The 27065-nt window shown below is 45.6% G+C and overlaps 1 protein-coding gene across 1 annotated transcript in view; it reads right to left on the bottom strand.

The window, feature by feature from the left end:
* Window positions 1-27065, bottom strand: part of FAM227A (family with sequence similarity 227 member A) — a 450054-nt gene that overhangs the window by 362657 nt on the left and 60332 nt on the right. Inside the window, exon 2 of the mRNA XM_069652969.1 lies at window positions 15035-15178. Within this exon, the coding sequence (XP_069509070.1) occupies window positions 15035-15161 (127 nt within the window). The 5' untranslated portion in view covers window positions 15162-15178. The remainder of the gene's footprint in view (window positions 1-15034; window positions 15179-27065) is intronic.

Raw genomic sequence — 27065 nt, 5'->3', positions numbered from 1 at the left:
GGCACCTGAGGGTTCTGGGTGCAACCCAGCCACCTGGAACCTCTCTGCAACTTCCACTGCCTCTGCTTCCCACTGCACAATACACTCTGGATGGGCAACCATCTCCCACTCATGCTTCCCGCTGCACAGCCTCTGCAGTTAGCAATATTAGAGGTACAAACCCTCTCAGGACCCGCACTGGTCCTGGGATCTTCTGGCTTCTCTAATCTTGCTTCCCACTCTGTGTTCCGTGTGCATGGATTTCTCCAGGTCAGCTTTTTCTGCTTCTCTCCTACCCGCGCCTGAGGGGGCCTTTTAAGCCTCTAAGCCTCTGTAAGTTGTGGGTCATTGTTACGAATTAGCTGACAACTCCTACATCTTTGTTCCTCTAACTCCCTCTTCCTCATCCCAGTACTGGGGGAATTATGGGACTCAGAGTCCTGGACAACAAAGTTGTTTTCTCAACTATTTCCACTTTGCAGTGTGACATAAAAAGATTAGGGTTTCAGGGCAAATTACACAAGGGGGTTTCCCATTCCTCCTGGCCTGCTCCCCCCCATGTGATCCTGTCACAGAACACCACCCCCAGGGTCAGGAAGCATCTACCTTCCCCTGGCCACATGAGAAGGGTTCCAGGTCAGGGTTTTGGGAGGAATCATGTCAGATTCATCACATACCTTTCCCCTAATACGCTGGGTTTTTCAGTTTCTATTGGATATCGAGAAAGGAAATCGACATTTCCCTATTCTTTTCCATTCCGATGTTCGACAGAGAAACAATAGGGCTGGAGATCTAAAAACTAGAGCATGACTCTGGCATTGGTATCCTTTTTTTAAATGTAACCACTTCAGGGGGGCATAGTCAGTAAGCAACTTGAACTTCCTACCTCTTAAGTAATATTTTAGATATGTAACGGCCCATTTGATGACAAGGGATTCTAATTCCAGAGTCGCATAGTTAGTTCCTCTGGAGAACAATTTCCTGCTGATATAGAGAATGGGGTTTTCTAAATCATCATGAATTTGGGAGAATACTGCTCCTTGACCAATGTGTGCGTAATAAATGGTCTATTAAAATCTGCTACCTTTAGAACTGGATCTTTACATAATATTGATTTTAATTCGTCAAAACCTTGGTCTTCCTGGCCCCCCTCAAACTCTGCGATTCTGCATTCCTTAAGTATCTGTACGGGGAGCATAAATAGAAGAAAAATTTGGTATGAATCTGCAATACTATCTCACAAGACCTAAGAAGGCTCGTAACTCCTTTTTCGTTTTCGGGGGTGGAGTTTTCAGTACGGCCTCAACTTTATCAGACTGAGGTTGTACTAATCTGTTCCCTAGAAAGAATCCCAAATATTTTACAGTCGACGTAGCCAGATGACATTTTTTGGGATTGGTCGTGAGGCCTGCCTTTCTTAGGGTCCGAGTGACCTCATTTAAGTGTGAAATGTGTTTTGGCCAAGCTTTACTATATATATGGTGATATCATCAATGTAAGCCCCCAGAGTATGAAGAAAGGGGTCTTAAAATGTTTTCCACGAGTTTCTATAAGGTAGCCACTTGTAATTAAAAATGTAATACTTTAAACTGAAACAATCCTAAAAGGTGTGGAAAAAGCAGTTTAGAGCTTATACCTTGGGTAAACCGGTACCTGCCAATTAACTTTAGTTAAATCGATGGTTGAAAGGTATACGGCCTCCCGGAGCCTATCAATCAAGTCATCGATTCTGGGCAAGTGATACTTCATTGACTTTGCGTAAGTCAATACAAAATCTCCAGGGATTGTCTGATTTAGCAACTAACACAATAGGGGTGGACCAAGGACTTTGGGATCGTTCAATAATGTCGGCTTTTGACATGGCCTCTATTTCTTCCTGGATCATTTATTTTCTACTCTCGGGAATACTAAAGGGCTTTTGATGGACTACTTGTACCGGAGGGGTACGAATATAATCGTACACCCCTTGTGTAAAGATTGGAGGGGGGTGTCTGTACTCCTGCTCTCTCTATGGTAGAGGAGAGGCACAGAGGACCCCAGACAAGATTCTCTATTGTTGGTAGCAATGGACGGGCAATCAGGCCTAGCTTCTCGGGAGGTGATGTGGGCTGGCTCTTAAGTACAGTGTAGTCCCAAGCACCCACAAAGGAATGTCCGCACACTGTATAAGTTTAAACACAGTCTTTATATAATTAAGGTTCAAGGTTATATACAATATCACAATAACTCACTATGTTTTCAGTTAAACTACAATGGAAAATATACACAGTTCTACGTGGTATCACAATTATTATCAGATTTCATTAAAGTGCCTCAACTGTACTCTGGTCAAATGTCACACAAATCAATTAATTAAGGTAACCAACAAAAGACACAGGAGGAAAGCAGTTCACAGCCAATTCACAGCCAATTCTGCCAATTGTTCACAGGAGTAGAACAATTGGCAGAATACTGGCCCCTACCACTAGACACAGTTCTGTGTGGAGATCCCCTCCACCTGGGCAACCTGTAAAATATAGATATATCACAAGCCCACTCCATATATTGTTCAATGAGTCTTATTTCCTTCTAAAGTGTTTTACAACCCCAATGTACCTGGACTCGTAGGTTTCGACGGGTACTTCTTGAGCGGCTCCCTTTAAGGCAGGAGCCACGGATCGATGAGATCCCTCGGAGAAAGGATGAACAAAGGCGTGGAGGCAGCAGCTTTGGTCGTGGTGGTGCTCGCCTACGATGAGTCGAAGACGTCCTGCAAGGATGAGGCGTGCGGGGCACCTCGAGGTTGGGACCGCAAAGAGTTTGTGACGAACTGTGGCCCAGCAGGGTGGTTGAGTTGTCCGGCGTCTCTACGGTCTTTGGGTGGCGGGAAACCCACCAGCAGATGCTCCTCAGTGCGTCAACGGCCTGGCCTTCTCCGGCGGGATAAGGCGGTCGGCGGTGCGTACGAGCGCGTCTGTAAAATCAAGTGTCTTAGACAAAGGAGCGTTGCAGCTCGAGTCGTCGACGGCATAGTGTCAAGCAGTCCCACGCTTTTGGGCAACTAACTTTGATGGGCCTCCAGCGGTTATAGCAAACCTGCGAACCCTGGTCGACGACGGTGGACGGCTGTCCGGTGCTTCTCTTCGTTTCTCGTAGGCAGTCTCCGTCTACGGCTGACAGTCTTTCGTAGGCTGACTTCCAGGGCGCTTCGGCAAAGGTTAGCAGTGAACGATGGTCCCTCATAGCTCGGGAAGAGGGCGCCTAACAAGGTCATCTCTGGATCAGTTCTTGAAGACACAGCAGCTTTCAGATCGACAAAGCAGAGCAACTGCACTACTTCTCTTCCAGCATGGCCTCAAGGTTAAGTCTCAGTTTCAATGTCAGTTTCAACTCCAGCTTCTGAAGGATTTATAGCAGTGAGAGGCCTCCAGATATACTGTTGATCTCCCATTAGTTCTGTTGGGTCACACTCAGGCAACCAATCACTCAGAAGGGCATTCAGGCAGTCAGTCAGCTAATCAGGCGCACAGTGCATTCAGGCCATTCTTCTCCATCCAGACACTCACAACACAGAATGTGGATTCGGACAAGTACCAAGCCATTCAACACTACACACTGCATTCATACCAGTTTCGGGCAGGGTTGTCTCAGTCATTGTGTCAAACACCAGATATTAGACATCCACAACACAGAATGCGTATTCGACACTCCATTCACCCAGGTACCACCCACAGGCGTACCCACAACATACGGTCGTTGGGAAGGTTCCTGCGTGGAAAACACGACAGAACACATGATAAAAACAGTAAAGGACAAGGATACGGAGGCCCTGTCCCTCCGATGCATTTCCAGCATCACACCTTGTACTCTTCCTGGTTCAGTTTTAAATACATCCAGAAACTGTTGCAACAGGTCCAGTAGATCTTGTTTATGACTTTGGGACGGTTCAGGAGATATTAACTGATTAGTCTCACTGTCATCGGATAATAAACTGGTCAACATAACAGTTATTTCTGGATTTTCTCACCACTCCTTAAGTAGATTGACATGATATATATGTGTATTAATCTTCTGATTGGGTTGAGAGACTTTATAATTGTAAGGCTCAGTTTGTTCTAAAATTTCATATGGTCCTTGCCATCTCGAAAGCATCTTGTTTTCTAAGGAGCGGAGGAGAACTAATACCCTCTGACCTACAGAAAAAGATTTAATTACCACCTTTTTATCATGATACTCTTTTTGATGTTCCTGAGCCCGGTTCATATTAGTGTGGACTATATCCCTAACCACAACCAGATGTTCTTTCAATCTTTGAACCAGTAGTAGCTCTTTCTCTTTCCTCCCAGACCTCCCCTATCATATCCAATACATCCCCAGGTTCTCTCCCATATAACAATCCGAAAGGGAAAACTCCTGTGGAAGATTGGGGTGTGTTTCTAATGGCAAACAGAGCCCATGGTGCCATACCATGACAGTTTTTCCTATCTGCCTTAACTAATTTGTTTCAAAGTCTGATTAAATCTCTTAACTAAACCATTGGTTTGAGGATGGTAAACAGAGGTCCTTAAGGTTTTAATCTGAAGGATTTCTTTAACTTCGGCCAGGAGTTTACTCATAAAAGTAGAACATTGGTCTGTCAAAGATTATTTTGGAAAGCCAGTTCAGGAAATAAAATGTAAGTAAATGTTTCAAAATGTGCTTAGAGGTGTTATTCCGTAAGGGAAATGCCTATGGGTAACGAGTTGCATAGTCCAAGATGACCAAAATGTATTTGTTACCCAACCTTGATATTTCTAAGGGACCCACTATATCCATCACGATTCTGGAGAAGGGAACATCGATATTGGCGAAGGGTTGCAACAGAGCAGCAGGGGGCATTACATTGTTAGTTTTCTAACACAAAGTACAAATATTTATGAAATATTTTACGTCGGCATAAATTCCTGGCCAATGGAATCTATTTATGATTTGGGCCTGTGTTTTCGCTGGTCCCGAATGCCCTCCTGTCAAATGAGCATGTGCCATTTCTAATACAATGTTTGCATGACTCGTGGGGAACTACGATTTGCGTCCTCTGGACACCGGTGGGATCAGTATCACTCCAATAGAGTAATCCACCTTTTAGAAATAATAAAAATGAACCACTTGTCCTTCCTATCTTCTCACTAGTTAACTGATTAAAGGTTTCTCCTAACCGAGGATCGTTACGTTCGACAAACGCTAAATCTGGGATAACCTCTTCTTCAGTTTCTTGAATAATGGGCGTTACAGATTCCAGTTCAGCATCTCCAAAACCTTGAGTTCCTCTATCTGTTTAATTACTATTTTTCACTTCCTTTGGTTTGGGAACCAGTGCCTTCTCCAAAATACCTTGAGCGATTCTCTCTCCCGCTTTAATTTGTTAGGCCTTCTTCCCATTGTTTTGTATCAGTATTTTAACATCTCCTCGATAGTCTGGGTCAATTACTCCTGCCAGTACGTCTAAGCCAAACCGCCAGGCTAGACCTGACTTAGAGGCAAAGCGAACGTAAGTACCATGGGGAGGAATAAAACTCAAATCCATGGAATCAGAGCCCTTTCTCTGGATTCAATGAATTCCCCTATACTTCTGTATAGATCAAAACCTATTGACTGTTCAGTAGCTATAGTGGGAGCGTGGGTCCTCTTACTTAATTTATCGAATTTAAGGGTTCCCCAATTTGTATCAATTGACTACGATCTCAATAATGACACCATATGTGAGGAGTCAGAAATGTGAGGCGGATAAACTTTGTGAGTGATTTTCAAAGATTGCCATTTTATTAAATTAAATAGGTTGGTTAAATGCCTCACTGTCCCTACCCGAACGAGGATTCCCTGCTTAAAATAAACTAAAGGAAACACTATCTTAAAGGATATCTGGCCCTCACACTTGTACATTCAAACAACACAGTTCTTGGTAAATTCAATTCAACAATTAAGTTCCACCACTTCAAAAATACTTCAATGAAAGGAATAATCATCATCATTTAACGTTATTTCGGTTCAAAGCCATAAAGGTTTCACATCGCAATTTCCAATCATCACAATACATGCCTATAAAGGGTGTTAACACAAATAGGTAGCATAAAACCCATGTGTCTGAGGGTCCAAGGACAACTTAAGCTGGTACCAAGATGACTCCCTCAGGTGAAGTCGTCATGGTGCCCCTATAGTGACCATGGGAAGAGGAAACCCTGCGTGCCATGCCCCCAAAGGTACAGCATTCGCTCCCATAAGGACAGTCCTTGGAGGCAGATTCCCACAGGGGTTAGAACTCATTACGATAACACTATTTATCAGGGGTTACATAGCCATCCAGAGCTCAATATGTCCCTGGCCACTTTTCGGTTTCTTAGTGTTACCCTAAAAGAGTGAGACTCATCCTCCACAGTCAGATATCCTTATACAGTCCACAATATGCTTCATGGTTAGAAAAAAGCAACCCCTTACTGAGCGCAAACAGTGTAAGCATTTGTTTTGGAGCGCTTCCCTTCATTTCGCTTAGAGGGCGGTTTTGGTACACCATGCAGGAATATTGAACAGGGGGAGAGGGAGACAGTAGATTTATGGCAAAGATAGGCAGCTTTTCGGCCTGCGCCCTGATTACATTCACTTGTATCTTAATTTCCCCAAGCGTTTTATCAATCCACAGCCCTTGAATCAGCTCCTTATCGTTTAAGACACTTGCTTTTTTTGGAAGTACTCCTATCCCATCTTGGCTGCCACTAGCTCCCTTGCTTAGCTCTGGGAGTGTAACGCTCACCTGATTCCCGTAGAGGCGCCGGTCTTGACTGGGCGTATACCGTATCTGCAAAGGTGATGTGTAACACACGGCTGGCTCTTTGGGCTGGACCTCTGTGCACTGTATGTCTGATTTGAAGGGTAAGATGTCTTAGGTAAGTGAACGCCGTGCTCTCCATCTGCCTCGGGGCAGGGTGCTGTAACCAGTTTCTTCACTGGATAAGGGGAGCAGGCCTCTTGACTTCAGAGGACTGCTGTCCTTCGTTTACTGCACGAACGGTAAGTTTCGAGTCATTCTAATGTCTTTAAAGTCTTTAGTAATGATGTTTCTTGTTTTGCAGGGTTCCGGCGATGGCGGATGACGGGCTGAAGTGAGTTAAAGATGGAGCCCGTGTGATGAATAGAAGCGCCTGGAAGCACGTAAGTAAGCGCTTGTTGCCTGCTTCACGATGCGCTCTAACTGTCTTTTTATTTTGCAGGTACAAGTTCGGAGCGGCTGCAGGGTGCCGGAATACCCACTGGGTTAGATGTGGAAAGGAGTAATGGCACGTGAGTATTAAAGTTCCCCAATGTCTTTAAACGCACCTTGTTTTGTCTTTCAGATGCGGGATGCAGCGCCGAAGGCCTCCGGAGCGTGCGAAGAGTTGGTAAGCTTTTGTCTTTCAGATGCCGGAATGCAGTGTGAAGACCTCCGGAGCGCACGAAGAGTAGGTAAGCCTTTGTCTTTCAGATGCCGGAATACAGCGCGAGGCGTTGGTGACAGTCGATGGACCAGGTAAGTGAAGAGCTGTCACTGAAGACCGTAATGCTAACCTGTTCTTTCTTGTCTTTATAGGTGTTGCTGAAGACTGGATTCAGGATGGTAAGCCTTTTTCCTTAGGCCCAGGATCAGATGCAGAAGACACGATGAGCGTTCTGCTGCAGAGGATGCAGAATAACGCAAAGCAAGATTCATCCATCGGGTGTGGTTTAAATAGCCTCCTGTAGTGCTTAGGTGTCTCCTTCCACAGCCACGCCTAGGTAAGAAAAGAGTTCCTGCTTTCCAGAAGAGTTCCAGTGTTCTGAATCTAGGGAGTGGCTCCTGCCCCACCCAACAGGAAAAGTAGTTCCAAACAGAAGAGGATCAGAGGCTCAACTGGCAGGCAAGTAAGCAGCATGGTCTGCTGCAGGTAAGTCCACCCAAGCATTATGAGCCCGGCGCTTCCAGCGCTGGGACTGGGCATATTTATGAGCCTGGTGCCACTGGCGCCAGGACTGGGTCCAAAAGGTCCCAATTGGGACTGGTTGGCACTTGGAACCTGGGTTATGGATCTGCTTCCAAGGGAGTTGGGAAAACCCTGACCTTTTGGAAGCAGAGATCATGACAGGGAGATTGGTACAACGGTCCCGAGCAAGGGGTCCTACTGAACTCAATGCATTGGGCCTGACCAGGGACCCAGTTTGGCATCCTACAGGAAACACTCATTTAACTACTTCTGCTTGCTCTCTGACCATTCCCATAAAGGACAGGAGCAAATGTCTCAGCAGCAAGAGTTCGGCCAACACCAAGCTACAGCTACAGCAACACCCCCTTCCCTCTGGGTTCCCCTCCCTTTTAGCCACAGGGATAGCATGGGAGGCGCTAGACACTTCTTTCATGTTAGGAACTGAATGGAGGAGAAATCCCGACAGATCTGGATTGGTTGCTGCCAAAGCGCTTGCCAGGCACCTCACAGCCATGGTACCCATACATGCGGGTATCGGAAAGGGTGGTTGGCTTGTCATGTCATCAATGGTCATTGTTGGTGGTAACTTAGTCTCATTAACTCATTAACCTCCTGCCCACTTACAGGCAGGGTAATAACCTGGGCCAGGGTGCAAAAAGGCCCTCCATCGCAGGTGGGGGGGGGGCGTAATGAGGACCTCCTTCTGCGCAGGGCCGAGACAGCAGAAAAACTGGAGTGGGGCTTGGCCCACTAGGCCCTGGGTGCTTGTGAGGCCCTGTGTGCACATATGTTGGACCAGAGGATCCGGATGGATGGGTGGGGTAGAGCTGAGGTAGTTACCAAACAGGATGAGATACCAGGAGATATAGTGGCCAAAAAAGGATTATTGGTAACAATATCAATGACAACAGCAGTATCTACAATTACCCCCTTGCCCTCATTCCTCTCCTGTAAGCTAACTGGCGAGGACATTGGGAGTGCCCAGAAATTGTTGGATTTCAGAAATTAGTAAATGTGCATTCCCAAAAGTGCCAGCAGCATCAGGTCCAATTGAGGGAGCAGGATCAACACCGCCTGGTATGGTCAGAACGGGTGTTTTCAATTTTAGGGACTGTTTGTTTCGCTTTAAGGACAAGATTTTTCTTTTATGCCCCAATCCAAGGCCAAAATCCAGGCTGATCCCGGTCCCAAACACGGCAAGGGGAATAGATGTCTCTGCAGAGTCCTGCACCAGTTCCGGGGTCCCAGATATAGTGGATGGGGTGCAATGTTCCCGATGGTTTAATATCAATGTCAATGTTGATGTCAAGACAAACAAATGACAGTTTACAGAGAGGATTTTCTGACAGCAACGTTACCCACTTTTTGGAGTCCACTGCCGAGGCCAAGAAGCCGAAGCAGCAAAGAAGAGCAGAAGGCGGTCCACAACAATAGGCACAGTCACTCTCGATCAACAGGCGGCAAAAAACAATGGTCCTCCAGGCCGACATAGGCGTTGGTGGCTGGGGCTCCATGAGATAAAGCGTGCAACACCATGCTAGATGCAAACACCCTGTGACCTTGTCTCCCCGCGGGCTTCATCTTAGCGAGGAAGCAGAGGATTTTTAAACAGTTTCATAGGCGAATGGGACAGGCCAGCAGGACATCAGCGGAAACAGGGAAGAGGTACTCCAGTATCCGGCAAACACCCCATCCTCTTGTCTCCCTTCATGTAGGTCTTTTCCGGTAAACCACAATATTTGTCTTTGTCAGGATGACTTGTCAAATTAGAACTAAAGAACAACCACTCTTCAAAAGGTTACTTTATCTAGTGCTCTTCTTGTTATCACAAATAATATCGGTTGCCACAATTCCACACTTCATCAACTATTGAACCATATCCTTGGGTTGCTTGGTCTACTCCCTTGTCAAGCCTACAACTAACATAATGCCTGGTTTATTGTCATACCAGGTGTGTCACCATAACATTGATGACCTTTGGATCTATTTGACTGCCAGACTAACTCTTGAGGAAATATACAAAAGAGGTCCCTTTCAACCTGGGACAATAACAGCTTTGCAGTGTTTGGCAACATATATTGTTCAACTTATTTTTAGGGAAAACAGCATTCATCTGAACCCCTTATGGACTACCTCGCAACTCTGCTCCTGTCTCTCTGGATAGCTTTCTACAGAAGGCCAACCTGGTTGCCACTTCCCTTTTCCTTCTGCACCGCTAGACCAACAGTTCCAAGCCTAACGTTTTCTCTGGTTTCTCTTTAGACTTTGGCAATGTAGGTTTGTATCAACTAAACATGTTTGTATCCCAAAATCTGAGTAGTGATCTGTACAACCCTGGGGCGTCGCACCATTTCCCTCTGGTGATGAAAGGGTATTGCGCCTTTTGCTGGTTTTGGCATTCGTAATAGTCATCTGCACAGTTCTCTCTCACTCGCAAGTGAAACGGTCTGCACGAGGCACGCGGCGCACGTCGGAGTGCATTGGAGTCATTCATACTTTGCAGACTCACCGGGTAGGTTGCTCTTGTGTGCCCCGTTCGATGCTCGCCGAACTGCTGTATGCAGGGCTTTTCTCTATCAGGCAAGCACACTCACTCCCTTGGATTGCCTTTGCGTTCGCCAGTCTGAATTGGAGCCACTGTGGCTCCTGAGAGTTCCAGGTGCAACCCTCCCACATGGAACTTCTCAGCAACTTCCACTGCCTCTGCTTCCCGCTGCACAATCTCTGCACAAAATGCTTTGGATGGGCAAGTGTCTCCCTCTCACGCTTCCCGCCGTGCAGCCTCTGCAATTAGCGATATTAGAGGCACAGACAATCTCCGGACCAGCACTGGTGTCTTCTGGCTCCTCTAATCTTGCTTCCCACTGCGTGTTCAATCTGCATGGATTTATCCAAGTCAGCTTTCTCTCCTTCTCTCCTACCTGCGCCTGAAGGGGCCTGTTAAGCCTCTCAGCCTCCCTCAGGTGTGGCTCATTGTTACCAATTAGATGACCACGCCTGCATCTTTGTTCCTCTAACTCACTCTTTCTTGTCCCAGTACTGAGGGAATTATGGGACTTGGAGTCCTGGACAACAAAGTTAGTTCTCTCAACTATTTCCACTTTGCAGTATGCCATAAAATGATTACAGTTTCGGGGGAAATTGCACAGAGGGCCTGGCTGACTATTACACAAGGGGGTTTCTAAATCCTCCTGACCTGCTCTCCCTGCCCCCACACCCCCTCACCTCCATTCTGATCATCGCAGGTCGGGATTTTTGGAGGAATCGCATCGGATTCATCACACACTAATCACAAAAATAGTGCTCATCATAGTCACATTCCTTCTTCTGCCTTACAATCCCACTTAGTGTTTCTCCTTCATCACGGCCCTTCCATGCCATAGTCCTTCCCCTTAGTCATAGTCCTCCATCATAGTGTGCCTACTTCATCACAATCTCTCTTTCGTCACAGTCCTTTTACATCAGCAAAGACCTTCTGTTTCATCAGATCTTCCCCTTACACCAGCCCTTCTCAAGCACAGTCCTTCATAGTCCTCCTTCGTCACAGACATCCTTCACCACAGGCCTCCTCCTCTGCTACAGTTCCTCATCAAATCCTTTCAACACAGGGCTTCTCCTTATTCACAGTCCTGCTCTTTTGTTATCACAGTCCTTCCCCTTTGGCATGGTTCTTCATGATAGTCCTCCTTAGCCACAGTTCTCCTCCTTTATCATAGTCTTCTTCCTTCACCACAGTCCTTTTCCTTCTATCCGCAATCATTTATTCACACATCCTACCTTGTTCTTTCATTCGTTAATCCTCACATTCATATTGATCATCCACGCCTTGTGCACAATCTCTCTACTCTGTCTGCTTTTACCTCGACATATCCATCATCTGCCTGTGTCTGTATGCATTTACACATAACATGTTTTCAACATACAACAGCCCAAACTATTGGCTTTCTCAATGCATGTTAATACTTAACAGTTAAAGAAGAAAATATCAAAATAAAATGTAATTTCAGTCAGAAGTGTTTGTTGGTGTCTCATACAAAGGTTAGATACATCCTTTATAGTGAACAAAAAAATTGATTAAGTCCCTAGCCCCCAGTCTCGTTTCCTAACACCCTTTACCAGCCTACTCCCTTCCTCACTACCTTGGTTCAGCACTGCTGTTCCTCCCATGGTCACCAGATGCTCCAGGATGTTTTAGGAACATCTCAAAGAATAATTATGTCCATTCATGCCTTCATTCCATCCCAACAGTATTGCCAAGTGCACAGAGATTTCCTCTTTGCTAAGAGAAAGCTGGTTCAAGAGATGTTTAAATACTTTATATATGCAGAACCTTGCTTGGACAGTAATTGTATGTTGGTACATGCACATCTTTGGAAAGCATAGCCTACCTTTGGCCCAAGTCATCAAATCCAGACAAAGGAGGTATACTATTTACTTTTGCCTGTATAAACCTTACGACATACTCCTCTGAGCCAGCAACATGTGGTACAAGTTTGGACAGAGCACATAGAAGCCTTTCCTCCCCCTTTTTGTCACAGTTCATGTCATTGGATCCATATAATATTGCTGCTGTGCATTGTGAAAAAGTAATCTCATTGTGAAAAAGTAATCTCATGTACTCCTACCCAAGGCATGCAGGGGACTCTGCAGCCCAAGAAAGCCATCCTACTAGAGCATTGCGATAGCCGTGTGCTATCTGGAAGACACACACTGCGAGAGCTGCAGAGTTCTCACTCCGAACCTCTGGCCATGCCAGGATATATGTGAACTCGGAGACTCAGGCAATGCCCAGTCTCTAGTCCCTACATGCATGTGCCAGGAGAGGTTATCCCATGAAGTGACACAATATACATTGATAATGCTTGCGACACACTGCCTTTGGTGACCCCACCCAAGAAGCCAAGAAAAGAATTGCACAGTGGGCCTGCCGGTCTATTACAGCAGATCCAGATGGAATATATAATCCTGCAAGACTACGTTTGTGGGGGTCCTACCGGCAAAGAGCAAAGCTAATAGCAAACATGGCAAGAAGGAAGAAAAGGGAAAGGAATTACTGATTGAGGTTGTGGGTCTCCTGGTGTGCGGTAGGATCCTTGCAAACTGCTCTCCAAAAACTACCCGCAATGCTGAAAGCAGAGCCCTCAGAGATGCCACAGCTGCTGGCAGAGGTAGCTCTGGCGAACCGAAGCTGAAGACATGGAGCAAAGCGGAGCTGGCATCAAGGCTGGACTGACCAGATTACAAAATGGGTAATGGCCCATTTGAAAGTTTGGAGCACTCTACGCCTGCAGGACAAGGGGAAAAAGAGAGGTTGAATATGAACATTCAATGGAAGAGCCCTAGACAAATGAGTGGTAGTGGCTGTAACCGGATTAAAGATGTAGCTCAACGATATATCCCTCAGACTAAGTTGCATTTGAAGAACATGAGGGAAGCCTGTATCCTCACGAGAAAGATTCCCGACATCATTATTTGGACAAATCTGACACTAATAGTTTTGAAACTAGAAAGGAGTTTCCAGTTGTGTTATAAACCCGTAGGATAAACACCCAACAGATGTTTATAAATCCCTGTTTTTTTTTTTTTTTTTCAAAACATTTAAACCTTTATTTTTGGCTAGTCGCTCCCCCACAGGGGGTTGGTACTTAGGAGGATTGTACTTACTACATGCGATTAAAAGAACACCATCTCCTATGAATGAAATAATACTGAAGTGGACCTTATTTTATCGACATTTGCATATTATGGTATCAGTCCAGACTAGATGACTTTACAGGGGTGTACCATGATGTTTCAACCACTACAACACATAAATGAGACAAAGCAGTCAGGGCTACTGATTCTCTTCTGCCATTTTTCCACAAGCAAAATATCTGGTCCGATACCTTGAATGTTTTGCATGTGTTGCCTGGGGTGCATGTGGGTACACTGTATGCTGATAGAAAACAGTGACTCCTGCCATCTACTAAGGACTATAGGTGCTATTTGGGTTTGTTAAGTGTTTACCTGAACTATTGCCCACTATTTTTAGTCAATTATTTGAGGATTGTTTGCTTCTACCAGCCATCGCAAGATACATTAGCTTACAATTCCTACTCCCTATCTGACTATACAATACTCATGAAAGTCAGCCGTTGTCGTTATAGTGATAGTCTCAATAAATGTCTCTCATATTACCAGAAGGACTTCACCATATCTCCCACGCACCCTGCTCCTCATCAGACTTCTATTTCAGACTCGATTTACAGCCCAATATACTAGGCTCCCTACTTTTCTGCATGAATGCCTATCCCCATCAAATCAGCGAGGACCCATATGTGCACCGATCTCTATCTTGATATCTCTAGGGACTGTATCGCCACTGGCTGCTTTAAGCCATGATCCCTTTCTATCAAACTAGATCTGATCCCTGCATTACAAGATCCTATTGGTTCATGGTTACCTTACCACTCACATGATATATGTACTCCTGATAGCACCTCCCCAGGCACAAAATATGTGGAACCCAATCCACTTTGTCATAGTTTACAGACTTCCACTTCTTGTAACAATTCTTTATCTGTGAAATGGGCCCCCATTAATGTGACCTGAACTTCTTGCCCATTACTGATATATCACTAAAGGACTTCTCAGGACCCGCGGTGCCAGCTGCCCTACCCGAGAGCTACACCATCCTGTCATCAAACAGACTAATTGGAAGGGATGGCGGAGTAGCTCTAGTCATCAATACAATGTTTAGGGACTTCTTTATCTACCCTACTTCCTCTGATCACACTGAGCATTAAATGTCCTTTAAATACACAATGTTCCCTTCAGGTTCTTATTGTGTACCGTCCACCTAATTGTAACACTAATTTTGATAACTCCCTCCTTGAAGCAATACTATCTGGCATCCCTACTTAAGCTTGCCTCTTTAAGGGACTTTAACTTAGATTCTAATGACAAAAAGACAAACCCGCCTTCCAATCTCTTTTTTCTGGTTGAGCCCTCAGGTAGTTGTGCCAACCTCCACACACATAGAAAAATAGAAATAGATATTAGTCTCTCAGGTCTTCTAGCCGCCCACCACCACCAGATCCCGCCAGATGCCAACATCATTGCAAGGATACAGGCTGGTGCCTCCATCACACTTCGGCGCACAGAATCCCGCAGCTGCTCCTGCTTCAGTGGATGGTTCAGCAGATCTTCCTCGTACAAGGCCATGGGGGAGGAGAGGCGGTTGATTGAGGCCATCATGGCCGGTCTCCAGCACCCTGGCAAAAAGGAAATGCAACATTTATTTAACATTAACAATTATTATTTCTAGAGTAACCAAATTGGCTCTTGATGCTTATACAATGTGTAGGCACAAAATATGGTACACTAAATTTAATCTACCTCAGACGGATGAAATCTGAATTTGTGAACTGTAGATCACACACACAATTTACTTCAACAGATACACTGAGCTTCAGCACGAGGCTCATCACGCAGTGGTGGTGCCAAAAATAATTATTTGGGTTTTGATGGTGTAGACATCCATTCTAAACTCTAACACCCACTACATGGCATGATTGTATCAAAGATTCCCCCATGGAGCCATGTTACAATGGATGTTAAAAAATGGTGTTCCTCAAAATTCAGAGAGTGGTGAAGGGGGTCCAGCGAGTGAAAGAGTTTGTACGGAAAGTGGTTAATGGTGCACAGGCTTTACTTTAATAATTTATATCGCGTACCAAGTGACCCGGAGGCTTATGGGCCCAGGACAAACAATAAAAGCAGGGGAGATCCAAAGATAAGTGTCAAAAAATCATCCGATCCGTAATACAAAGGTTGAAAAGAAATCGAAGATTCCTATCTGAATAACACAGTCTTCAGTTTCTTCCTAAACAATGCCGTGGTGGTTTCCTCTGTTAGGTCTGGTGGAATGGCATTCCAGGCTTTGGGGGCAGCAGCAAGGAAGGCACAATTGTTGACCTGTGTGAAAGCACATCTAGGTTCCTTCAGCTGATTTGTGTTGTTAGATCTAAGAGTTCTTATGTTAGTTGTATTCAATAGTGCCTATATCAAATGCACTGGGCTACCTCCTGCTAGGCATTCAGGAGTAATCACTAGCAGGCAAAAATCAATCCTGGCCTCAGTTGTTAGCCAGCGAAGTTCACGTCTTTCCTCAGTTACATGGTCTCTCCATCTCAGGCCAGCAATGACCCTAACATCACCATTCTGTATTACCTGTAGTCTGGCACACTCAGACTTATTGATACCTACTAAAAGGCTACTACAGTAGTCAATTTCTGACCTAATGATTGCTCTCGCCACTGTCTCAAAGTTAGCCTTCGAGGTGTAAGGCCTTATTTGAGCTAGCAGCTTAATGGAATATGCAGATGTGGAGACCAAGCTACTCACCTGGGCATTCATATTCAGAATTTTGTCTAGACAAATTCCCAATGTTTTTACTTTCTTTTTTGTCTCCAACTCACATTCAGCCACTTGGAGTGTTCTGTAATCTGCACCTAACCCTAAGATTGTATTTGAGGTTCCTACAACCATCAGTTCGTTTTTCTCTTTATTCAGGGCTAGGCCATTTTCAACCATCCAAACCTGGATTAGATCGTAAACATCATTGACTTTTGTTACATCATCCTCATAGTTGCCAGATAACAGGATGACACATTGGGTATCATCAGCATAGTTAGTGAACCCAATGCCTTTCTCCTCCAGCAAGTTAAAGAGAAGGACTGTAAAGATGTTGTAAAGGGAGGGCGAGAGACGAACCCCTTGGGGAACCTCGAACTGCAGTGGTATCGGAACTGCCTCTGCTACCTCACCACACACCCTACAAAGTCTGTTGCTGAGGAAGGACCATATGCACTCAGCCGCTTTATCTTAGAAGGTGTCAACTTCTTTCAACTTGGTGATTAGTGAGGAATGGCCCACCAAGTTGAAAACAGCGGATGAGTCCAGCAAATTGAGGAGAGCTGTTTGTCCCTTGTCCATTACATATAGAAGTCTAGACTTCAAATCCAATAGAGCAGATCAGTTCTGCGCCCCTGTCAAAAACTAGACTGCCTTTAATTTAAAACTAGCGGTACCATCCAGCATTGCCCGGGTCTGTTACTGACATGCATGTAGGGGTCTGCTATAGCCTTGTGTATGTTTTATTGTGTCATAACTTCCTATTTTTGAAAAATCGTCAATCTCCCAGAATCGCCTATACTGATAGCACAGTGCCGGACCCCACCTCGTACAGGGAGAATGGGTGGGGTTGGTCAGATTTCACTATCGCCAGTACACCCCAGACTGGTATGCTGACCTCTGACAAAATTTCAGCCCTCCAACTATTGTGGGGCTGGTACCAACAATCGCAAAATCGGCAATCTCTGAAATCCCCCATACTGATAGCACAGCGCTGGACCCCGCCCTGTGCATGGCGAATGGGTGGAGTTGGTCAGATTTTACTATTGCCAGTACACCCCAGACTGGTATGCTGACCTTTGGCCAAAACTTCAGCCCACCAAATGTTGTGCGCCTGTATCCAACAATAGCAAAATCAGCAAGCTCCGAAATCTCCAATACTGATAACAGGTCCGAACCCCGCCCTGTGCAGGATGAACGGGTTGGCTTGGCCAAATTTCACTATCGTCAGTACAACCCAGAAGGGTATGCCGACCTTGGGCCAAAACTTCAGCCGACCAACTGCTATGGGGCTGGAGCCAACCCAGAACATACAAACAAACTTTCACAAAACTGATAGCACAGGGCCGGACCCCGCCCTGTGCAGGGTGAATATTTAGGGTTGGTCAAATTTCACTATCGCCAGTACACCCCAGACTGGTATGCTGACCGTGGGCCAAAATTTAAACCCACCAACTGCTATGGGGTTGGAACCAACCCCGAACATACAAGCAAACTTTCCCAAATATATTTATTTAAAACTCGCGGTACCACCCGGCGTTGCCCAGGTCTGTAGCTGACATGCATGGGGGGAGGGGGGGTCAGTCTGCTATAGCCTTGTGTATGTTTTATTGTGTCATAACTTCTTATTTTTGAAATATCACAAAACCGGCAATCTCCTGTCATCGCCTATACGGATTGCACTTGCAGGGCGCAGGGGTGGGATTTGTCAAATGTCACCATCATCAGTACACCCCAGACTGGTATGACGACCTTGTGTCCTAACTTCCAATTTTTGAATAAGTCGCAAAATCGTCAATCACTCGAAATCGCCTATATCACAGGGCCGGAACGTACCGCACCATGTGCAGGCCGAATGGATGAGGTTGGTCAGATTTCAATATCTATTGTAATAAAGGGGTGTCCTAATACTTAAAGTTCAAACAGGAATCAATTTTGCATGTTATTGCATTAGTTGATTCGAGGTGTTAAGTACCTCTTTACCTTCAAAACCAATTTTATAGACAATCGTAGTATTGAAAAAGACATTTCTAGCAATGTATTCCTTTTCTCTGGTTCAGACGTTTCTCATTGATGTTTTATTACTTCATAACATATTAAAATATCACAATGGTCATTTCTAGGATCTGTGGATGATACTTCTGGGTCTCACAGAAGAGCTTATCTATCTTTTACACTCGACTAGAGGGAAGCTTATAACCAGTATGTACCTCTGGCCAAAGTAGTGATCGGAGCACAAGTAAGTGAAGCCCCATATCTTTATTACATTTTTGGTCCGTTTTGCTAACGCCACAATAGTCATCCCTTTCATAAAGAAATCTGAACAAGATCATAAAGTGTTTATCAATGTCAGGCCTATAACAAATGTTCCTTTTTTGCTGAACATAATCGATAAACTAGCCACCATAGCTAGTGTTGAGGGATATGAGCTACGCCATGTTAAAATTAGGACCGGCCCATAATCTGTCATGAAAATGGCTGGCCACCATGCACGACTTTGCGCACCAACTCAGTAACATCCTATTACCGTTACTTAAACTGAACACTAAAGTTATGTTAATGGGAGATGTTAATTTATGGCTGGGGTGTAAAGTAGCTCTCGTAGCAAAAGCTCTCGAGACATGGGATCCAGGGAAAACAGCTCATTGATAACTGCAGAGATGATGGCCACAACTTCTTCCCAAAAGGGTGCTAACCTGGGGAAAACATAACAGATGTTGAAAGGAGAACCACTCCCCACACAATTTCTCCAGGGATATCATTGGCCAACTTGGATAGTCCCTAGCATGTAAAGTACCAGCAGTGGAGAATTTATAAGTTGGCTCTCGATGCTGGATGCATGTAGAAGATGTTTGCTCATATGCAAATATTCTCCCAATCATGGCCACCTAGATCTTCACCCAGGTCATTATACTTATCAGTAGAAGTTACGACCCCGACGACTGCTGTTTTAATGATCGGATTCAGTACCCAGTGCCTCACCTGAAGCATTCCAAATCAGTAGATTCTAGTAGGTGGAAAGCCTTCTTTTGATTCTTGAAAAGTGTCAACCCTATCCCCAGTGAATAGGTTAGATGTGCAGCAGCCTTTATTCTTCATCCACCTAATAAACAAACTTTTGCAAGCAGCTGGTGAAAAACCTCGATTCCATATGTGGGTGTAAGAAGCAGGGGAATGTGGCAAGAATCATATTAGCATCCAGATCATTTCATACTTTTATGACCAGCCTAGTGACAGGATTTATTTGTTGTAAAGATTGTGTACTACACCACTCACCACATAGTGGTCCTACCGTACTGTGCCAGAACCTTCTTCAAGAAAATGGCACATTCTGCTCCTACCTGTTGTGCAGAAACTGCTTAACAAAATAGAGTTGAGGAAGGACTTGTATCTTTCCCGTTTGATTCCTGCCAATCCCACTTAGATAGGACCTCCTTTTCCAGGTGAAGTTACATTTTTGCTAGCAGCGATAAATCTAAAATGTTGAATTCACATGCTGGCAGGAAAACCAAGCTGCATTTACTGGCAGATCTGGAAGTGCAGGCAGATGAGTTAAGTCCACTCTGCTCTCCAACTCCACCTTCCAAATCAAAGAAAAAAGTATACAACCACTTTTACTGCCAATTATATGGATCTTCGGGACCCAGAAATTGGACACCAATTACCACACCACTCTCCACCAAAATGGGCACATGAAATTCATAAGTGACAAACTTCAATTTAACACCATCAAGTATGAAGAAGTGCATGTAATGCAAGTGTGAAGTATTTTATTTATTTATTGGGTATTTCGAATAGATTTCCATGGGAATCTCTTTACAACTGACATGGAACACAATTTTAAAGTACTGCAGGGATGGCATAGAGACCCACTCAAATTATCTAAGATGTTCACGGGGGCTTCCCCGAAATGTCCGAAGAGATGCGGTCGGGTGGGCTCGAGGGGACACATGTGGTGGCACTGTCCACAAATACAAAAGTACTGAGGGGATGGATAGCTGAGGTCACAGGGGAATTAATTCCAATAGACCCGCTGACAATGTTACTGGGTCTGCCACTAGGGATTCAATCATGTATAGATATCCTAGATTGTGGCAGACGATGCTGCAGACGGGGAGGGTAGCCCTAGCATAGAAATGGAAGAGCCCTATGACCCCTAGCAAAGAAGAATGGCGGAACAAAGTAAAAAACATGTTCCTAATGGATACATTGACGGCCATGGTGAACGATGACCCTGACACCTTCCGAGCAGCCTGGAACGGGGTGAGACTGAAATGGGGATGGGAAGTGCATTGAGGGAAAGAGGCCCTCACAAGCCAGGTGGGAGTGCAGCGGTAGCACTGTCGGAGGGGCGGAGGGGAGAGCCCCCCCATACTGAGGGAGGGTGAGGGGGGGAGGCGAGCGGGTGGGGAGCCAACAACAAGCTCGTTGTAGAGCAATTCCAAGACTCAGTAGGACTATTCACCATATTAAAAATAACACCCGCGACCAGGCCTGCTCCCCTCCCCAGCTCGCCTACAAGCCTCCCAGCTCCCCTTCCTGGACCCCAGCCCTCCCACCTCCCATCCCGCCCCGAGCCCTGATTGGAGCTTTGCTCCGTGTGACATACAGATTTGGTCCAGAAGCACGGTGACAGTCGCGCCCTCACTCAACCGTCCCTCAGCAACATCTGTGTTGGCCCCGAGGCCCCATCCTAACCCGCAGTAGTTCTTCCCCACCCACACCCTCTTCCTGCTTTTCCCTTCATGACCCACCACAGAGGAAGGTAAGTGCGGCTGCTTCCAGAGAGCCCCCTGGGCCCATAGCATTTACTTTCTGTGCCCATCCCAGCGCCCCAGCGCCGTTGCTGCCCACTGCGCCTCTCCCCCGCCCTCTGCTTCCTTCACTGGGAAGCCTTCTTCACTGGTCTTCCCAGTGCAGCCCTCTGCCCGGCAGCCCCTGTGGCTAAAGGCCCCGAGGCCAAGGGCAGCACCAACAGAGGAGGCTCCAGGAAGTGTCGGCAGGAGTCCACAGAGGAAGCCAGGTGCCAGCCGTCAACCATCAACTACAAGGACCAGTAAGGTAGGAGTGGCCGGGGTTAGGAGTAGACCAACCACTCTACCCTATAATCCTAGCCACTTAAACCGATATAAAACAGTTCCAAAATGTATCAGAGTTTCTGTTCCCAAATTGTATTATAAGATATTCAGATTGCATTGATAGACCTCTCTCCCACTATACAGGTCTCCAAAATGTATCAGGGTTTCTGTTCTCAAATTGTATTGTTGGATATTCAGATTTCATTGTTAGGCCTCCCCCCCAATAAACAGGTCTCCCAAATTTAGGAGGGTTTCCGTTACGAAATTGAATTGTATGATATTCCGATTGCATTGATAGGCCTCTCTCCTACTATACAGGTCCCCCAAATTAATCAGGGATTCTGACCCCAAACTGCATAGTATGATATTCTGATTGCATTGATAGGCCTCTCTCCCACTATACAAGTTTCCCAAACTTATCAGGGGTTCCATTCCCAAACTGTATGGTATGACATTCGGATTGCATTGATAGGCCTCTCTCCCACTATACAGGTCTTCAACATTTATCAGGGGTTCTACTCCCAAATTGCATTTAGTGACATTCAGATTGCATTGTTAGGCCTCTCTCCCAATACGCAGGTCCCCCAATTCATCAGGGGTTCTGTCCCCAAGTTGTATGACATGATATTCAGATTGCATTGATAGGCCTCCCTCCCACTATACAGGTCTCCCAAACTTATTATGGGTTCTATTCCAAAATTGCATTGTATGACATTCAGATCGCTTTGATAGTTTATTGTATGATATTCAGATTGCATTGATAGGCCTCTCTCCCACTATACAGGTCTCCCAAATTTGGCAGGGGTTCTGTTCCCAGACTGTATTGTGTGGTATTCGGATTGCATTGGGGGGGCCTCTCTCCCACCGTGCATGTCTCCCAATTTTATCAGGGGCTCTGTCCCAAACTGTATTGTATGATATTCAGATTGTATTGATAGGCCTCTGCCCCACTATACAGGTCTCCCAAATTTAGCAGGGGTTCTATCCCCAAAATTGCATCTTGTGCCATTCAGATTACATTGATAGGCCTCTCTCCCACTATACAGGTCTCCCCAATCTAGCAGGGACTCTGCTCCAAAATCTTTTGAATCATAAGGATTACAATACTCCTTAGGGTCCCTCCTACCATACGAGACTCTAGAACATAGTCAGAATTAGTCTCAAGCACAAACTTAGCTTAACCACCTTAACATACTCCTAGTGGGGACCAGACCGTGATAGAATAGTTCTACCGCCCTCGCCCTTTCCGAGAGACCTACATAGACAGCACTGAACTTTGACCTACACCCCTGACAACAGTACGCCCAGATCCAAAACCCCACCAGACAGCGCTCGGAGGATACACAAACCGACCCACCGGACGAACAGACGGCACAAAAGCACCCAAGCCTACCAACACAAGAAGAAATACCAGCACTCCCATCACAAGACACAGCAGCCAACCACTCAACCGGCACCTCCGCACTGAGCACCAAAATGCCCCGGACCAGAAAGGGACGCCGAGAAAGGGCACAAGACAAGGCCGCACTGGACACAGGGACACAAATCCAACCTACCACCGAAGCAACAACCTCAAATAGCGGAAACACAACACCAAAAACCAAAACGACCAGAACAAAATTCCAAAGGGAAAATTCCTTTTATCTCACACCATATCTCGCAACAACCCCAGAACCAGGATACGCCAACACCACAGAGACATCAAGACACACAAAGAACATCCCGAGACAACCAGGAAAAAGACGGGAACACCCAAGAAGAAGGTGGCTAGAGGTCGACCCCATCACCCCATACATCACAAGAACAGAAGGACACCCTCAACACCCGCGCCATACCGGACATAACGACGACGAAGATCTTATAACCAACAACCCACACATGAACCTAACTGACCAATTCAATGAAGAAGAAGCCTTCACGGACCTTCACCTAACCAGCACAAACGGAGAAGCAACACCACTGAACAGCCAAGCTTTCAATCTAGCAGACCGCTTCAATGAAGATGCAGCTTGCGCTGATCCTCATACGCCCTCATACAATGAAGATACAGCCTTCGCTGATCCTCATCCACCCCCAATCAATGCCAACAACGATGCACCGCAACCAAACAACCACAAACCAAAACAAGGAACAACCTACAAGCAAAATCACACCAAAAAAGATCCATTGCAACCTCATCAATGCAAGATCAATGTCCAAACATGCCACCGAGATATACGATCTGCTCTGCGACTGAGGGATCGACATCCTATTTGTAACAGAAACTTGGCTAGACGACAATTACTAGATCACCCTCAACAACTGCTTGCCTTGAAATGCATCCAATCAAACAGAAAAAACAAAAGAGGGGGAGGGCTGGCAATCATTCACAAGGAACACCTGGATATCAAACTGGAAGACCCACTAATTCATCGATAAATGCGAATCCCTAATCATACGTCTAGCAGTAACACTCAAAACAAACTTGAAATTCGTACTAATATATAGACCACCAACCTATGATGCAACCTTCGTAGACTCTTTCACAGAAGCAATCACTGTCCTAGCCATCAAACACAATCACCTGATAGTCCTAGGAGACTTCAACATCTGGTTTGAAGGAGAAAGCACAACCATACAAAAATCGCTTACCAGCCAACTAGCAGCAATGAACCTACAACAACTAGTCAAAGGAGCAACACTCTCGGCAGGGCATACACTTGACGCAATCTTCGCTAACAAACTACTCCTCACCATGGCACCCCCAATTCAAATACCCTGGAGCGACCACCTCTTCATCCCCATCGTAATCAAAATGACCAGGCAGTCAAACAATCAACCGGACAAAACAACGAAAACCATGAAAAGAAATTGGAGAACCATCAAAAACTCCAACCTGAATGAACTCCTGGAGCTAAACAAACCACACCCAACATTCATGGAAGAAGATGACCTAGACAAAAAGGTAACCCTGCTGCATTCCTGGATTATAACTACTACAGACAACATCGCCAAAGAAAAACCCTTTGCTTCTTCTAATAAACGGTCAATGGCAAAATGGTTCACCCCACTACTTAGCACCATGAAAAGAAAAAAAACGAAGACTAGAACTTGATTGGAGAAAACAAAACGACACAGCGAACAAACTGAAATTCCTACAACACAACCGGGCTTACAAAAATGAAATACAAAAAGCAAAAAGCAAACACTACGACAGCGAATCTTTGAAGCACCAAACACCCAAAAAGAGCTATTCAAAATCATAAACGAAATCAAAAACCCTCCGGGATGTAACAACACACCAACTCCGCCCGCGAAACTCTGCAACGACCTTGCAGACCACTTCAAAAACAAAATCACCAACATCCAACAAACCATACAAAGCAGACCGTCTGATCTGACCACAACCCCAACCTACACCCAGGAGGAGCACCCAAACAAACTACGAAGCTTTCCAGAAATATCAGTGGAGACATTTGTCAACCTGGTGAATGAAAGCAATAACTCAGGGTCCCCGGAAGACCCCTTCCCACCAGACATATCCAAATCGATTCCTAAACAAGGAACGCCCATGGAATATCACAGGAAGGTCCTCAAACATTCCATCGCAACTGGGAAAGTGCCACAAGCCTTCAAAACTGCATACATCAGGCCACTACTCAAAGATACAGCGGGAAACGTAGAGGACCTCTCCAACTCCAGACCCATCACCAACATCCCATATACAGCCAAGCTGCTCGAAACGTACATATACAAAACAACCCAAGAGTTTATAGAAGAGCACGGCCTACTGGAACAGGCACAAGTTGGCTTCAGACCACTGAGAGGAACGGAATCAGCTCTACTCTCAATATGGGACGATCTAAAAATCAACGCAGACTTGGACAACAGCACTGCCTTGATACTCCTAGACCTATTGGCAGCATTTGACACAGTCGACCATGACACCCTCATAACGAGATTAGAAGGTCTTGGAATAACAGACACCGCCCTACTATGGATCAAATCTTTCCTAACAAACAGAACGGAAACCGTATGGATGAAACCCTTCAAATCCAGCCCGAGAGATTCCACCTGTGGAGTACCACAAGGATCATCCTTCTCCCAGCTACTATTCAACATCTACCTGTATCTACTTATCAGAATCATCAAAAGCCACAGCCTCACCTGCTACAACTACCCTGACGATACACAAATAATCTTCAAAATACAAGACAACCCGGAAAGAAACTCAACACAAGAAAACTGCCTCCGCAATGTATTCTTCTGGATGAACTCCAATTCCCTAAAAATCAACACAGGAAAAACTGGAATAATGATCGTCACAAAAAATGGAGGAGAAAACCAATTCATCCCCTGGCCAAGGGAACGCGGGACGACCCCAGCACCCTCGCCGATTGTAAAAACCCTGGGGGTTCTGATGGACAATAATTTCACGCTAGAGCCACAAGTAAACGCTCTCCTCAAGAAATGCTTCTTCCTCCTGCGAGCAGCAAAGAGAATCTTACCGTTCCTATCGTTCACCAACAAAACAACAACCATCATCGCCCTCGTCATGTCCAAAGTGGACTATGCCAATAGCCTATACCTAGGCATGCCTGAACGACTCCTAAAAAAACTACAACACATTCAAAACGCGGAAGCCAGACTACTTCTGAAACTACCCCGAAGAGAACACACTGCACCAGCGCTGAAAACATTACATTGGCTACCAATAAAACAACGAATAAAATACAAAACAATGTGCATTACACACAGAGCAGTGCACAACGACGGCGCCGAGTTCCTAAGAGACAAACTGCACCTACATCAATCAACAAGAACGCTCAGATCAAGCATGGACATCTGCCTGGAACCGAAGCCCTACAACAAAAGAAAACTTGGAGGATCCTCCTTCTCTCACCAAGCCCGAAAACCTGGAACGACCTTCCAAAGTACATACGTAACACAAGAAACCACCTATTATTCAGGAAATTGGTCAAAACCTGGCTCTTCACGTCATAACTAGAAAGACTGGCCACAGGGGGCACCGACACAACTAAAAACATCAATGAACGTAGAGCGACCGCGATACACACCGATCAATCAATGGGAAAAGCCGCGGTAAATATCCCACAACATACTAAAGAACCAAACGGGAGACAGTCGCAATACGACCAAAGACAGTAAACATAGCAAACTAAGACAGAAAGACTAGAATGAATCATCAAGAGGACCATGACCTTAATTATTACCTCCCCAACAGCCCTAAGGACAAAACATAGAAAGGGAAAGGAAGCACTGCACCACGGGCCCAATGCAATGGGTGAGAAACAGAATGTTTCATCACTACACACTGTCCACCATTACAATGCAGGAAGCACAATGCCCCACCACACAAAACTACAACTAAACAACAATCCCAAGGATGTTCACCCCACGGAAACCAAAGAACCAGTCAGGACAGAAGGATACGAAAGTCTGAATATACAGGCTCACCAAGACGGATCCACTAGGACAACACATCAACACGCCCCGACCCTGAACCATTCAAAGCCTTAACCCGTCCAAGGTCACACTAGATCACCGAGAATAGATATCACCCACCCAGTCCCACACCTGAAGATTAGGTTCAGACGCACCCACCAATCCAAACTATACTCAATAGGATACAGTTGGTTCAGCGCAACACCACCAAAGCGAATCGGCC

Source organism: Ambystoma mexicanum, chromosome 3q (assembly GCF_040938575.1).
Source record: "Ambystoma mexicanum isolate Mex_15411 chromosome 3q, UKY_AmexF1_1, whole genome shotgun sequence".
Lineage (NCBI taxonomy): Eukaryota > Metazoa > Chordata > Amphibia > Caudata > Ambystomatidae > Ambystoma > Ambystoma mexicanum.
Note: the sequence above shows the minus strand (reverse complement) of the source record. Positions and strands in the feature narration are given on the sequence as shown.